Source organism: Triticum aestivum, chromosome 6B, assembly GCF_018294505.1.
Source record: "Triticum aestivum cultivar Chinese Spring chromosome 6B, IWGSC CS RefSeq v2.1, whole genome shotgun sequence".
Taxonomy (NCBI): domain Eukaryota; kingdom Viridiplantae; phylum Streptophyta; class Magnoliopsida; order Poales; family Poaceae; genus Triticum; species Triticum aestivum.
Genome location: NC_057810.1, coordinates 628,635,181 through 628,647,047, shown reverse-complemented (window position 1 = coordinate 628,647,047; position 11,867 = coordinate 628,635,181). Strand labels below are relative to the sequence as shown.

General features: G+C 52.8%; 1 protein-coding gene and 1 pseudogene across 1 annotated transcript; both read left to right on the top strand.

Annotated features, from left to right (window-relative positions):
* Nucleotides 1-477: 477 nt before the first annotated feature.
* LOC123134612 (desmethyl-deoxy-podophyllotoxin synthase-like) lies at nucleotides 478-3,337 on the top strand. Its single transcript, XM_044553831.1, has 2 exons — nucleotides 478-1,458; nucleotides 2,604-3,337. The coding sequence occupies exons 1-2, from the start codon at nucleotides 478-480 to the stop codon at nucleotides 3,216-3,218; spliced, it is 1,596 nt and encodes a 531-aa protein (XP_044409766.1). The 3' UTR covers nucleotides 3,219-3,337.
* A 369-nt stretch (nucleotides 3,338-3,706) lies between these two features.
* On the top strand, nucleotides 3,707-10,707 carry LOC123138382 (monothiol glutaredoxin-S7, chloroplastic-like; annotated as a pseudogene).
* The last annotated feature ends 1,160 nt before the right edge of the window (nucleotides 10,708-11,867 follow it).

The following is an 11,867-nucleotide window of genomic DNA, read 5'->3' as shown; positions in this document are numbered from 1 at the left end:
ATGTGCCCCCACGAGCGTATCACAGCGCGCGCGGGGGGATTTTGCTACTATATACAATCACAATACGTTGTGATCTACGCCGTATGTCAGAATTATGATTCTACCTAAAATCATCAGAATAGAAATGGTTTCAGTGACCCGGAACCTAACAACTAGAGTAACTTATTGTCCCAGCAAGCAATCTGTGTAGTGACTAGTGAGAGATGAAGAGTAAACAGAAACTTTACGATCCTTCTGCTTTGGTTATCACGCTTGATTAGTCACTCTCCCTCAACGTCAAGCTAGGGGCGGTTAGAGGTTGTGCTGATGGTAGGAAGAAATTAAGTCCCAAAGAAAGCTGAGAGCAGAGCTCGAGAACATCATTTCCAAACTCTGAATATTAATTGGCACAGCTATAAAAAGAGGAATCCTGTACATGTTGCCTTTAATTTGGTTTGTTGCTATATTTGTTTCGTTTCGGGCCATCACAATCGCATCATGGTGCGAGGATCATATATAGAGCCCCTTGTTCCGTCTACTAGTATGCAGTACATGCGCGCGACTCTCGCCCTTCCTCACATGGAGCCGTTCACGATGCCATACTACCACTTCGGCCTATGCCTCTTCTTGGCTCTCCTCTACCACGCCGTCCTACGCGCTCTTTCTGCCGCCGCCAAGCAGCCCCGGCCGAGGCTGCCTCCCGGCCCGTGGCAGCTTCCGATCATCGGCAGCCTGCACCACCTGCTGCGCGGGCTCCCACACCGCACCATGCGCGACCTCTCCCTCCGCCACGGCCCGCTCATGCTGCTCCGGCTGTGCGAGCGCGTGGCCATCGTCGTCTCCTCAGCCGAGGCCGCGAGGGAGATCTACAAGGGCAACGAGGCCGCCTTCTCGGAGCGCCTAAGCAGCCCGGGCATCGACGAGTTCTCCAGGCATGGCCAGGGGATCGTCTTCGCGCCCTACAGCGACCACTGGCGCCTGCTCCGCCGGATCCTCATGACGGAGCTGCTCAGCGCGCGGCGCGTCGAGGCGTTCCGGCAGATCCGCGAGGAGGAGGCGGGCCGCCTCGTCTCGACGATTCAGGCGACGTCCGACGGCCGGCTCGTGAACGTCGACGAGAGGCTCGACGAGTTCATGACAGACTCGGCCGTGCGCGCCATCTTCGGGGACAGGCTGCCCGACAGAGCCGCGTTCCTGAAGATCGTCAAGCAAGGAGTGGGTCTGTCGTCGCTGTTCGACCTCCGGGATCTCTTCCCGTCGTCGCGGCTGATTCGGCTTCTGCCGCGCAGCGGCAAGGCAGAGCGGCACCGTCAAGAGATGTTCAAGATCATGGACAACATCCTTAGGAGTCACGAGGAGAGAAGGGCAGCCAGAGATGGAGACGACGAACAGGACATGGTTGACGTGTTGCTGAGGATCCAGAAAGAAGGCAACATGCGAGTTTCCCTAACCGACGGAGTCATAAGGGCACTGCTCATAGTAAGCTCTATCGATCTTAAAACCAAAGTTTCAAATAACGGATTATGACAAATAGTGGCAGAAGCTAGCGCGCTATTTAAAATTATGCTTAAAACTCGAACGTTTCCGTTTATTATACACCATCATAAAGTTCCACCGTTCTTCAGGATTTGCCAATCCTAAATTGCATGAAAACAAAATTTTCATCAGTCCATTTTTTTCGAGAGAACGCAAATTACGTACCTTACCTTTATAGAAGGTAGAAATTAATTACAAAGATTACATCTGATGGCCAAAATCACACTCGGTTGGCACATCCACACCTCCACTCCACACTCAACTTAAACTACTACTAATCAACAAAGTTCTGGACATCTCTTCCTCGCGCCGAGGCCCACAGCTAGTATGATCTCTTCATGTATTTTATCGGCAGTGCTCCATTCATTTGCTATGTGAGATCTAGAGAAGACCCTTCCGTTTCTCTGTTTCCATAGGTTCCAACATATAGAGGTACAGAATGAGTCAAACCTTTTCGATTTTAGCTAGGAGAGAAGAGATAGTGCCCTAGTCAGAAAGGGGCCCTTCCCTTTTTGCCGGTAAAAAGGTGGGGTGTGACTAAATCTCACTCGATTCAGATTTTACTCATCTGACATCAGCATAGGCTGTTTTGCCTGTTTTACCATTTCATTGTTTTTCTTTTTTTTTTACTCTATGGCCAACGAGAGATGAACAACTGTAGTTGCATGGCTGACAAAGGATGTGTTGTTGTAGTTGCACGCGACCGATGAGGGATGTGTAGTTGCAATTGCATGACTGACGGTGATGTGCAACTATAGTTGCGTGCGGAGAAAAACATAAAAGTAGAAACCAAAGAACGATGTAAATCATGCACCAAAGAATGAAAAAAAAAACAGAAAAAAAATATGTATGAATCTCCGCATAAAGAGATGATTACAGTGTTGATTGAGATTTAACTAATTCACAATTGATCAAGAATTAGCAAATATGTAAAATTATGCGGTTCCCATTCAAGTCACGTTATGTCTTCTCTTTTCATTTTTGTAGCCCTCTGTCACTCGAGATGTCACATAGCGTCCATCTAGATCGAATCCTTCTTCTTTGATAATTTCACAGTCTTCTGATCAATTTTACTTGTATCCCAACAGGATGTCTTCGGTGCGGCACTTGACACCACAACTACTATTCTACAATGGGCGATGGCTGAACTAATGACAAACCCAAGAGTCATGCAGCGGGTGCAATCCGAGGCAGATTATGTTCTAGCAGGACATGCCACAGTACAAGAGGCCTCACTAAAAAGCATGCAATACCTCCAGGTGGTTATTAAAGAGACCTTGCGACTACACCCTCCTGCCTCGCTCTTCCCTAGAGTGTGTGTGCAAGACAGCAAGATTCAAGGATACGACGTACCACGAGGGGCTACTACGCTAACCAACACATGGGCAATCTCTAGGGACCCGAAGTACTGGAATGAGCCTGAAAAGTTCATGCCAGAGAGATTTGAATGTGATGGTGTTGCGGACTTCAGAGGTTTGGACTTTGAGTTCACTCCTTTTGGTGTTGGGAGGAGGATTTGCCCTGGGATTGATTTTGCATATGCAAACATTGAGATTGCATTAGCTAGCCTAATTTACCATTTTAACTGGGAGCTTCCTCCCAGAGTGGACCCAAAGGAAATAGACATGACAGAGATGTTTGGAGCAACTGTTCGAAGGAAGGCTGAGCTATTTCTGCGTCCCATTCCTCGTGTCCCCCTCTAGATGAATAACATTTGCTGAACCACATACTCTTTAATATAAGTAGCTCACATATATGTACCTTATGCAATCATAATATAAATTTCTATAAAGTACTGTTTGATATGCACATTTAAGAAAATTAACATGTAATCTTTTACAAAAATACCCTTACACGCTTCGTAGTTTTGTGTGGCAAAATGGCTTTCATAATGTCTTAATACTGGAATAATTGTAGACATTTGCTCCGGTCTACAATGCCACTACTAGAAAAACCCTTATAGATAGACATTTAGTAGTAGTGTGGGTTATTTGACCCGCGCTATTGCTACTTAGTACTAGCGCGGGTAAAAAAAACACGTTATTGATATGGCATAGTAGTAGCGCGGGCACAAAAAATCTGCGCTACTACTAAATGATTTCCACCTTGGTTCCTCAACAGACAATACTTATAGCATGGGATATAAAACCTACACTACTACTAGATGAATAGTTGTAGCGCAGGTGGGACACACCGCGCTATTGCTATGCCTAGGACTCTTCAGCCAGGGCTGGAGGCGGCCTTCTCGGCCGGCCACAAAAGGTCGCGAGGAAATGACGGTTGTGCCATCCAGTCAACCACAGCCACGACTCATCCGTCCTCTGCCTGCATCCGTCGTTGCCGGTGCGCGACCTCCACACGCCACCCGCCGCCCGCCGTGATCGCCGCCGCCGCCCCCTCTGCCACGGTGCTCGCCGGCGCGGCCCTCCCGCTCCCCCTCTCCGCGCGACCTCAACCCGCTCGGTTCTCTGTGGCGCTCCCCCTGACGGCCCCTCCTCCCCCGGCCCTGCGGCTCCGGTCGGGCGCCTGGCGGCGGCCGAGGGCCCCCCGGCGGGCATGAAGGAGACGCTGGACAAGGTGGTGTCGGCGCACAAGGTGGTGCTGCTCATGAAGGGGACCAAGGACTTCCCGCAGTGCGGCTTCTCCCACACCGTGGTGCAGATCCTGCGCTCCCTCGACGTGCCCTTCGAGACGCTCGACGTGCTCGCCAACGACGCCCTCCGCCAGGGGCTCAAGGACTACTCCAGCTGGCCCACCTTCCCGCAGCTCTACATCGACGGCGAGTTCTTCAGCGGCTGCGACATCACCCTCGGTAATGTATACATATGTCCGCTCTGCCTTTCCTACTCCCACGATTAGTGTTCCAAATTTGATAATTATTGTTGTAGTTGTACTACTGCACGCGTGATATTACGGTGGCATAGCAATTCGTTCGTTAACCTGACATAATGTCAGTTGAGGGGGATAGTGGTAGATCTGGCGTAAAAGGGCAAAACCACCCGATAGTATATTCAGTACAAGAGGGGGCGAGAGCGTAGCGCAACTCTCATAGTTCGCGAGTCACGCGGCTCAGCTAAGGACAGACAACCAAACGTCGGTGTGGGATTGATCATCGGCCTTCATCCGACCAGAGCACCGCGTCATCTCGACAGGCCTTGAGCGTAGCGACCAGGGACATCTCGTCTCCCCGGAAGACACATGCATTGCGGCGTTTCCAAAGCCACCAGCAGCAGAGAAGGACGAAGCTCGCAGGGGAGTTGTTGCCGACGACCGGCGACACGTCAAAGCGATGAAGCGCACGGACCGAGCCCGCGGCGGGGGGCAGCCCTATCCTACGCCAAAATTGCGCCGCGAACGGACACCCGAAGATGAGGTGGTCGGCCGTCTCGAGCTCCACATTGCAGCAGGGGCACCCAGCCTCCTCGGCGGTGAGGATGGTTTTGCGCAACAGCACGTCCCGCGTATGCACACGGGATTGGATGAGCAGCCACCCGAAGAACTTCACTCTTGAGGGGGCACGGGAAGACCAAAGGAAGGAGGCAGCGGGCGCGGCCACCCCGCCGTAGTGGGAGAGGGCGTATGCGCCCCGAGAGGAGAGTCCACCGCCGCGTGCCGCGCAAAGCGTGACAGACCGGACGTTGGGCTCATTTAGAGGGGGGCGTGCCTCCACAAGTCGTTGAACCGCCTCAAGCTCCCAGACCGCCCGCGGGGTGAGCCGGGGCACCAGAAGCGCGCGAACGCCGCGGCGGCGCGCCTCCCAGACCGTAGCCTCGGGGCAGGCGGCATGAGTGAACAGGGCGGGGAAGGCCGCCCGGAGAAGCCCGCAAGGGAGCCAGTGGTCATGCCAGAAGGAGGTCGCGCGGCCATCCCCCGCCTCCACCTTGGTGAGAGCTCTGTACACCGGGAGCAGCCGCAGGAGGGCCGACCAGTGCTCACCCACCAGAGGGGAGCACCTGGCACCGAGGAGGGACCGCCCCGCCAGTTGGCCCCAGACCCAGGAGGCCCACCTCGACGGCGTGCTGGAGTGGAGGCGGTGCAGTAGTTTGAGAAGGAGGCAATCGTTTTGCACACCTAGGGCTCGTACCCCGAGACCGCCCTCCGCCTTCGACCGGCAGACCCGATCCCAGGCGACGAGGCACTGGGCGCCCGACGCTCTATCCGCCACATTCCAAAGGAACGCGCGTCGTAGGTCATCGAGCTTATGCAGGACCTTGGGCGGCAGCCGCATGGCGACCATGGCGTACGTGGGGAGCGAGTCAAGGACCGCGTTGATGAGCACCAGGCGCCCCGCGGGCGGCAGAAGCCTCGCCCGCCACCCGGCAAGGTAGCAGTTGACCTTAGCGATCATCGGGGCGAAGTCCTCCATTGTAAGCTTGTCGCTGGAGAGCGGCAGTCCCAGGTAGATCTGGGGGAAGGAGCCGACGGAGCACTCAAAGGACGCCACAACAGCCGCCAGCACGTCAGGGGCGACATGCATGGGAACGAGAGTGCTCTTGTTGAAGTTGATGACAAGCCCGGTAGCTTCGGCGAACAGGTCGAGGACGATCCGCAGCCGGGGCGCGCCCTCGGGGGCCGCACGCATAATGATAAGCGTGTCATCAGCATATTGAAGCACCACGGGGGGCGCGCCATCGACCAAAGGGTGCTGCAGTGCAGTGTCGGAGCGGATCATGCGCTGGAGCACATCGGCGACCAGGAGGAAGAGGTACGGGGACATGGGGTCGCCCTGACGCAGCCCCTTGCGGATGACGAACCACCGCCCGGGCACCCCATTGAAGAGGACCGCCGCCGTTGAGGACGAGAGGATGAGGTCCATCCAGTCACACCACCTAGCGGGAAAACCCCTCACCTCCATGATCCGGCAAAGACTGGGCCAGGCGATGGAGTCGAAGGCCTTGGCGAAGTCAAGTTTGAACACCAGCGTCGGCGCCCCCCTCTTCTTGCAACATTGGATAAGTTCCGCTGCGTAGACGAAATTCTCCGAGATACTTCTCCCAGGCAGGAACCCGGATTGGTCATCGTCGATCAAGAGCCCAATCTGCCGCTGAAGCCGAGTGGTGAGCCCCCGACACAGGATCTTCACATCACCGTTCTGAAGAGAGACGGGACGGAAGTCGCCGGGCCCCGGGGTCCCCTCCTTTTTGGGAAGGAGGGCGATGAGGGCGCGGTTGATCCAGCCGAGATTAGCAGTGCCGTTGTGGACGACGTCGAAGAGGGCGAGCGGGTCATCCGCGACCACGCTCCAGGCGGCCTGGTAGAAGGCCGGGCCGAGCCCATCCGGCCCCGGCGCGCTGGTCCTGTCGAGAGCGAAGACAGCCTCCCGGACCTCGGAGTGAGAGAACGGTCAACCAGCGGAGCCCCATCGACCATCGGAGCGCCAGTGTAAAGCGCCGCCAGATCGAACCCCCATGATGCGCGGGGAGCCCGGCCCAGCAGGTTGGCGTAGAAGCGTCTCAGGGCGGCCTCCTTGTCGTTGTGGGAGACGAGCTCACCCCCTCCCACCGCGAGCACCCGGATGGTGTTGCAACGCCGTCGATGCGAAGCACGGGCGTGGCAGTAGCCGGTATTTTCGTCCCCTTCCGCCACGGCTCGACATTTCCCACGCTGCCTCCAGAAAGCAGCCTGGCGAGCCACCGAGTTGGCAAGTGCCAGACAGGCGTCGTCGCGCAACGCCATCTCCGCAGCCGCGAGCCGCCGGTGCTCCTCAAGGAAGTCAAACAGGTCCACCAGGAACTTGCAGTTGTTATCAAAAACAGGAATGTATTTGTGGTGCCGTTTCCATACCTTGGCGGCAGACCTGACACCTTTCTTCTGACGGGCAATACGGGACGCGGCACAGGGGGACCGGGGCACACGCGACCACGCAGGTAAGACCGCGGGGAGGAAGCTAGGGTCCAGCAACCACGAATTTTCGAAGAAGAAACGCCCTGCCTGAGGGAGGCGAGTGGAGACCGAGGCGACGAGGGGAAAGTGATCCGAGGTGGTACGGGGACGCAAGGCAAGAGAAGAGTCAGGGAAGAGCACATCCCAACGCGAGTCGAAGAAAACCCGATCCAGCTTAGCGAGCGTGGGGGGGTCCCGTTTATTCGACCAGGTGAACAATCTATCGGACAGCGGCAGCTCGTGCCACCCCATCGTGTTGATTAAAGAATTAAAAGTGGACGCATGTCGCCCGTCAAAGCGGTTATTGTTCTTTTCATGCGCCCACCGGATGAGGTTGAAGTCTCCGACCACCAACCACGCCCCCAGGATGGAGGGCGCGAGGGCAAGCACGTCGTCAACGAAAGCCGCCGTGAGGGAGTGATCGGCAGGGGCGTAGACGTTGGTGACGGAGAAGGCTAGGTCAGAGCAAGTGGAGCAAAGCGAGACTGTGAGAGAGAAACGTGACCGAAAGTAGGTGTCGAGAGATAAAACCCGAGGGTCCCAGGCCGTGATGATCCCCCCGCGCGTCTCATCGGCGTCTTTAGTGACAAACTCTGTGAACGAAGCGGGGAGGAAAGAGCGAGCTTTGAGATTACGTAGAGAAGCAAGTTTGGTCTCTTGAAGACAAACGACAGAAGGACCCGCGGCGTAGAGAGCGTCCCGGACAAGATCACACTTGTCCGGGTCGTCAAGCCCCTGAACATTCCAAGACAGGAAGGAAAGACAACGAAAGCCACTAGTCATGGGCACAATGATGCACCCACGCGGCAGTACAGCTACCCGCACACACGCACACGCACACACCCAGCAGGAAGGAAGATACAATGCCACCCAAACAGGCGGGAGGAGGAGAAAGCAAGGGTCGTCGGCGAGCACACACTCGACCGAGCTTAGGGCAGAACACTAAGAGATCATGCATCATGGAGGAGTAGCCGACACCCGGGCGTTCTTGACGGCGGCAGCAGCACGAAGACCCGCCACCGTAGCCGCAGACAGAGGCTGCACGACCGCGTCCAGCACACGGTCACGCGTTGCCTTGGCCTGCAGACGGGGCGAGCAGCCAACAAGGGCGTCCTTCAGAGCACGGCGCTTGACAGCCTTGTCGGCGATGGGCTCAAAGGCGCCGGAGTCAGACAGAGCGAGGCACGCACTATGGCGCCCCCCGCCCCTCCCGTCCCCCACGCCCCCGCCCAAGGCAGTCCCAAGGGGGGGGGGGGGGGCAGCCAAAGCGTCCATGCACGGGGGGCCCCACCAACGCAAGGAGAGTCGTGGCCCAGGGGGCCCTCCCCGCCAGCCGCCATGCAGCCAACGTCGTCAGGCAGCTCCAGGATCGTCACCGAGGCTGCCTAGTTGTTTCAGTCATATAATTTGATCATGTCGAGGCAAGATGCATCACTGTTGCGTCTTGTAGCTTGAAGGCTCCGGGCCCGTGTCAATGTGTCCTACCTGCATCATCTAAATTGCTTCAGTTCTTCAGATTCAAGAGATAAACCACTGCTGGAGTGCAGTCAGGCACTCCGTTGATGCGCAGTATTTTCTGCTTTCCTTTGCCCTTGAAGCTTATTTTCTTTCTTTTTTTGGGAAGAAAACCGGAAAGTGTTTCTTGAGAAACTATATTAGCCGTTTTACACGGGCGGCTGCTGTGGGCGACCGGCGGCGGGCGCAGGTACATCAGCTACGACACGCTGCGGGGGGACGCCGTGCTGTGCTCCCGGCCAGGGGTGCCCTACTACAACTGCCGCATCAGCACCACCACCAACCCCTACACCCGCGGCTGCGAGTCCATCACCCGCTGCCGCGACGACGACCCTCCCTAGGTAACTACAGTAGTAACTGATTGCCAAAGCTGCTGGATCCAGAAGGCGGCCCCTGCTCGTTTCATGTGTGTTTTTCTTGCTGGGTCAGTATTTTGCTGGATCATATATCAATAATATAATCATTACCATTCATGAAGTTAAACTTTAGTTTTGGCACTGAACTCACTTCACCACTTTTCACCATGTCTTCGAAATTTACCTGCTTAACTTTGTATCTTTAGGTGGTCCGACAGTTCAAGCATCATGTGGATGCATCAGAGAAGGAAATTGATGCCGCGGGAGATGGTACGCCATAAATTGCTTTGCCTGTATGTATGTAGAGAGTCTTGTAGCAATTATTCTTAGAGTAAACTAGAGCAGTATTCGATGATATATTGTGAATCACTGAAAATGTATACTTTTTTTCTTCAGGATATGGATGACCATCTGAAGGTATGCAGGTTTCTTCCCAAACTTAACGACGAGATACTAGGTAAAAGAAATGCTCTCTACAAGGAAAGGTTGAGCAGCCTAGAGAATTTAGTACTGATCATGGTAAGGTTGACAAAGCCTGAAATCTCATTTTGATCCACGTTCAAAGATTACATAGTAGCATATATACTTGAAGTTGGCATGGAATATCAAAATTCAAAATAGACTTCTCCTATTCCCTGTTTTCAAAAGCAGTGGGAATCGATTTTCTGAAGTCCTTGGTTGTCTATTTCCCTATCCATGCAACAATAAATGTTGAACAGAATGTTAACTGTCAAATATTGCAAGCATATATAGCTCAAATACACAAGTATAAATTTCTTGTATGCACCAAAACGACAAGATAGCATGAACACGTATAGCTAGGGTATGCATTTAGTAGGTGTCTTTCCGTTTTGAAGATTCATAATAGACTAAAAGAGACTGATAAATGAAGAAAATACCGTACTCACAAGAATGTGAACTAACATGTTTTCAATTTCCCGACGTGGACGCAGAGGTGATCGACGCAGACTATCGCGACCCGGTGGGCGTCGTGCTCTTCAACAACTCGGAGGCGGACTTTGCTGTGAAGCCCGGCAACCGTGTCACACAGATGATTGTCCAAGTGATTGCGATGCCGGAGGTCGCCGAGGTGGAGGACCTTGAGTCACCGTCTGGAGGTCATCGAGGTGGAGGACCTTCACGCCACCATCTCGAGGTTGCCGAGGTGGAGGACCTCGACGCCACCGTCTTGAGGTTGCCGAGGTGGAGGACCTCGACGCCACCGTCTCGAGGTTGCCAAGGTGAAGGACCTCGACGCCTTGGTACATACATCTAGAGAAGTGGTCATGTTAGGTTGGTGGTGGAACGCTAGGGAAGGTACCCACCTTTGGGTGACGGTTGTGTGCGCGTCTGATGTATAAATGGTATCTCGTGATCTCTTTGAGTTGAGATGTTCAATGTTGTATCCATGAATGTTGCAAGTGCTAAGATGGTTCTATGACCTTCTTTTATTTTGCCTTGGATGTGTCTTGTTTTCCATCCATGAATATTGCATGTAACTTTTAAAAAAAATCTAATTACTTAGCAGTAGCGTGGGGGAAGAATGGCATGCTACTAGTACTTAGAATACTAGTAGCATGGGGGAAGAAAGGCACGCTACTAGTACTTAGAATAGTAGTAGCGTGGGGGAAGAATGACGCGCTACTAGTAGTTAGGAGTAGCTGTAGCGCGGGGTAAAAAACGCGCTACTGCTAAAATTTAGCTGTAGCGTCGTAGCAGTAGCGCGGGTACCAGCGCTACTGATAGCCAAAAAACCCACGCTACTAGTAGCCCTTTTCCTAGTAGTGTGCCCTTCTATGACAAAGGTTATTGTTAATAATGGTCAAAATATTGGTTCTAGTGTACTCCCTAAGGCTGGCCATAGTTGTGGTATTTTAGTCGGTATCATGTACTCGGAACTAGCAAACACGCTGATGTAGCAAACAATTAAAGAAGAGAGATGGTTAGAATAGCATAGGTAGATACCGTATCATAATAAATGTAATGCTACTATGTGTCATGCATGACAATAAATAAGGTCGCATATGATACTATTTTATGATACTATGCACTATAAAGATAGTATCATACACTAGTATCATATGTCCGATACTGATATATGATACTCCCCACTATGAGTAGCCTAAGACTGGTCATGATAGGAGTAATTCAGCTAGTAACATAGGGCATTCCAAGACAAGTTTGCTTATGTGGCATGTATTTAATGAGGAGAGAGATGTTTAGAGTAACATAAATATGTTACTGTAACATAACACAACACAAAATAAAATGAGTTTACAATCTAATAAATGCAAGCATCTATGATACTACTTTTATGTATTTTTACATTATAAAAATAGTAACTTTGACACTAGTCTAACACATTATGACTAGTCTAACACATCTACCATAGGTGATTTTTTTTAAGGAACTCAATTATTGATCTCCCAATGTCTGCATCGATGCAATGGACACAACCCACCAAATCCACATTTATGACATTTATCAAAAAATTAAGGTGAACTCTTCTCTTATTCACTTCTTAGTTGGGAAGTTCATTTTTTTAAGGGAAAATTGCTTTTTGTGCGGAAGTTCGCCTAAGGTTTTTGTTATCGATAA

What these genes read in the sequence shown, in the direction of transcription:
- LOC123134612 (XM_044553831.1), top strand. Translation starts at nt 478, where the DNA reads ATGGTGCGAGGATCATATATAGAGCCCCTTGTTCCGTCTACTAGTATG. An exon ending in TCATAAGGGCACTGCTCATA is followed by an intron (nt 1,459 to 2,603) that starts GTAAGCTCTATC and finishes GTATCCCAACAG; the next exon opens with GATGTCTTCGGTGCGGCACT.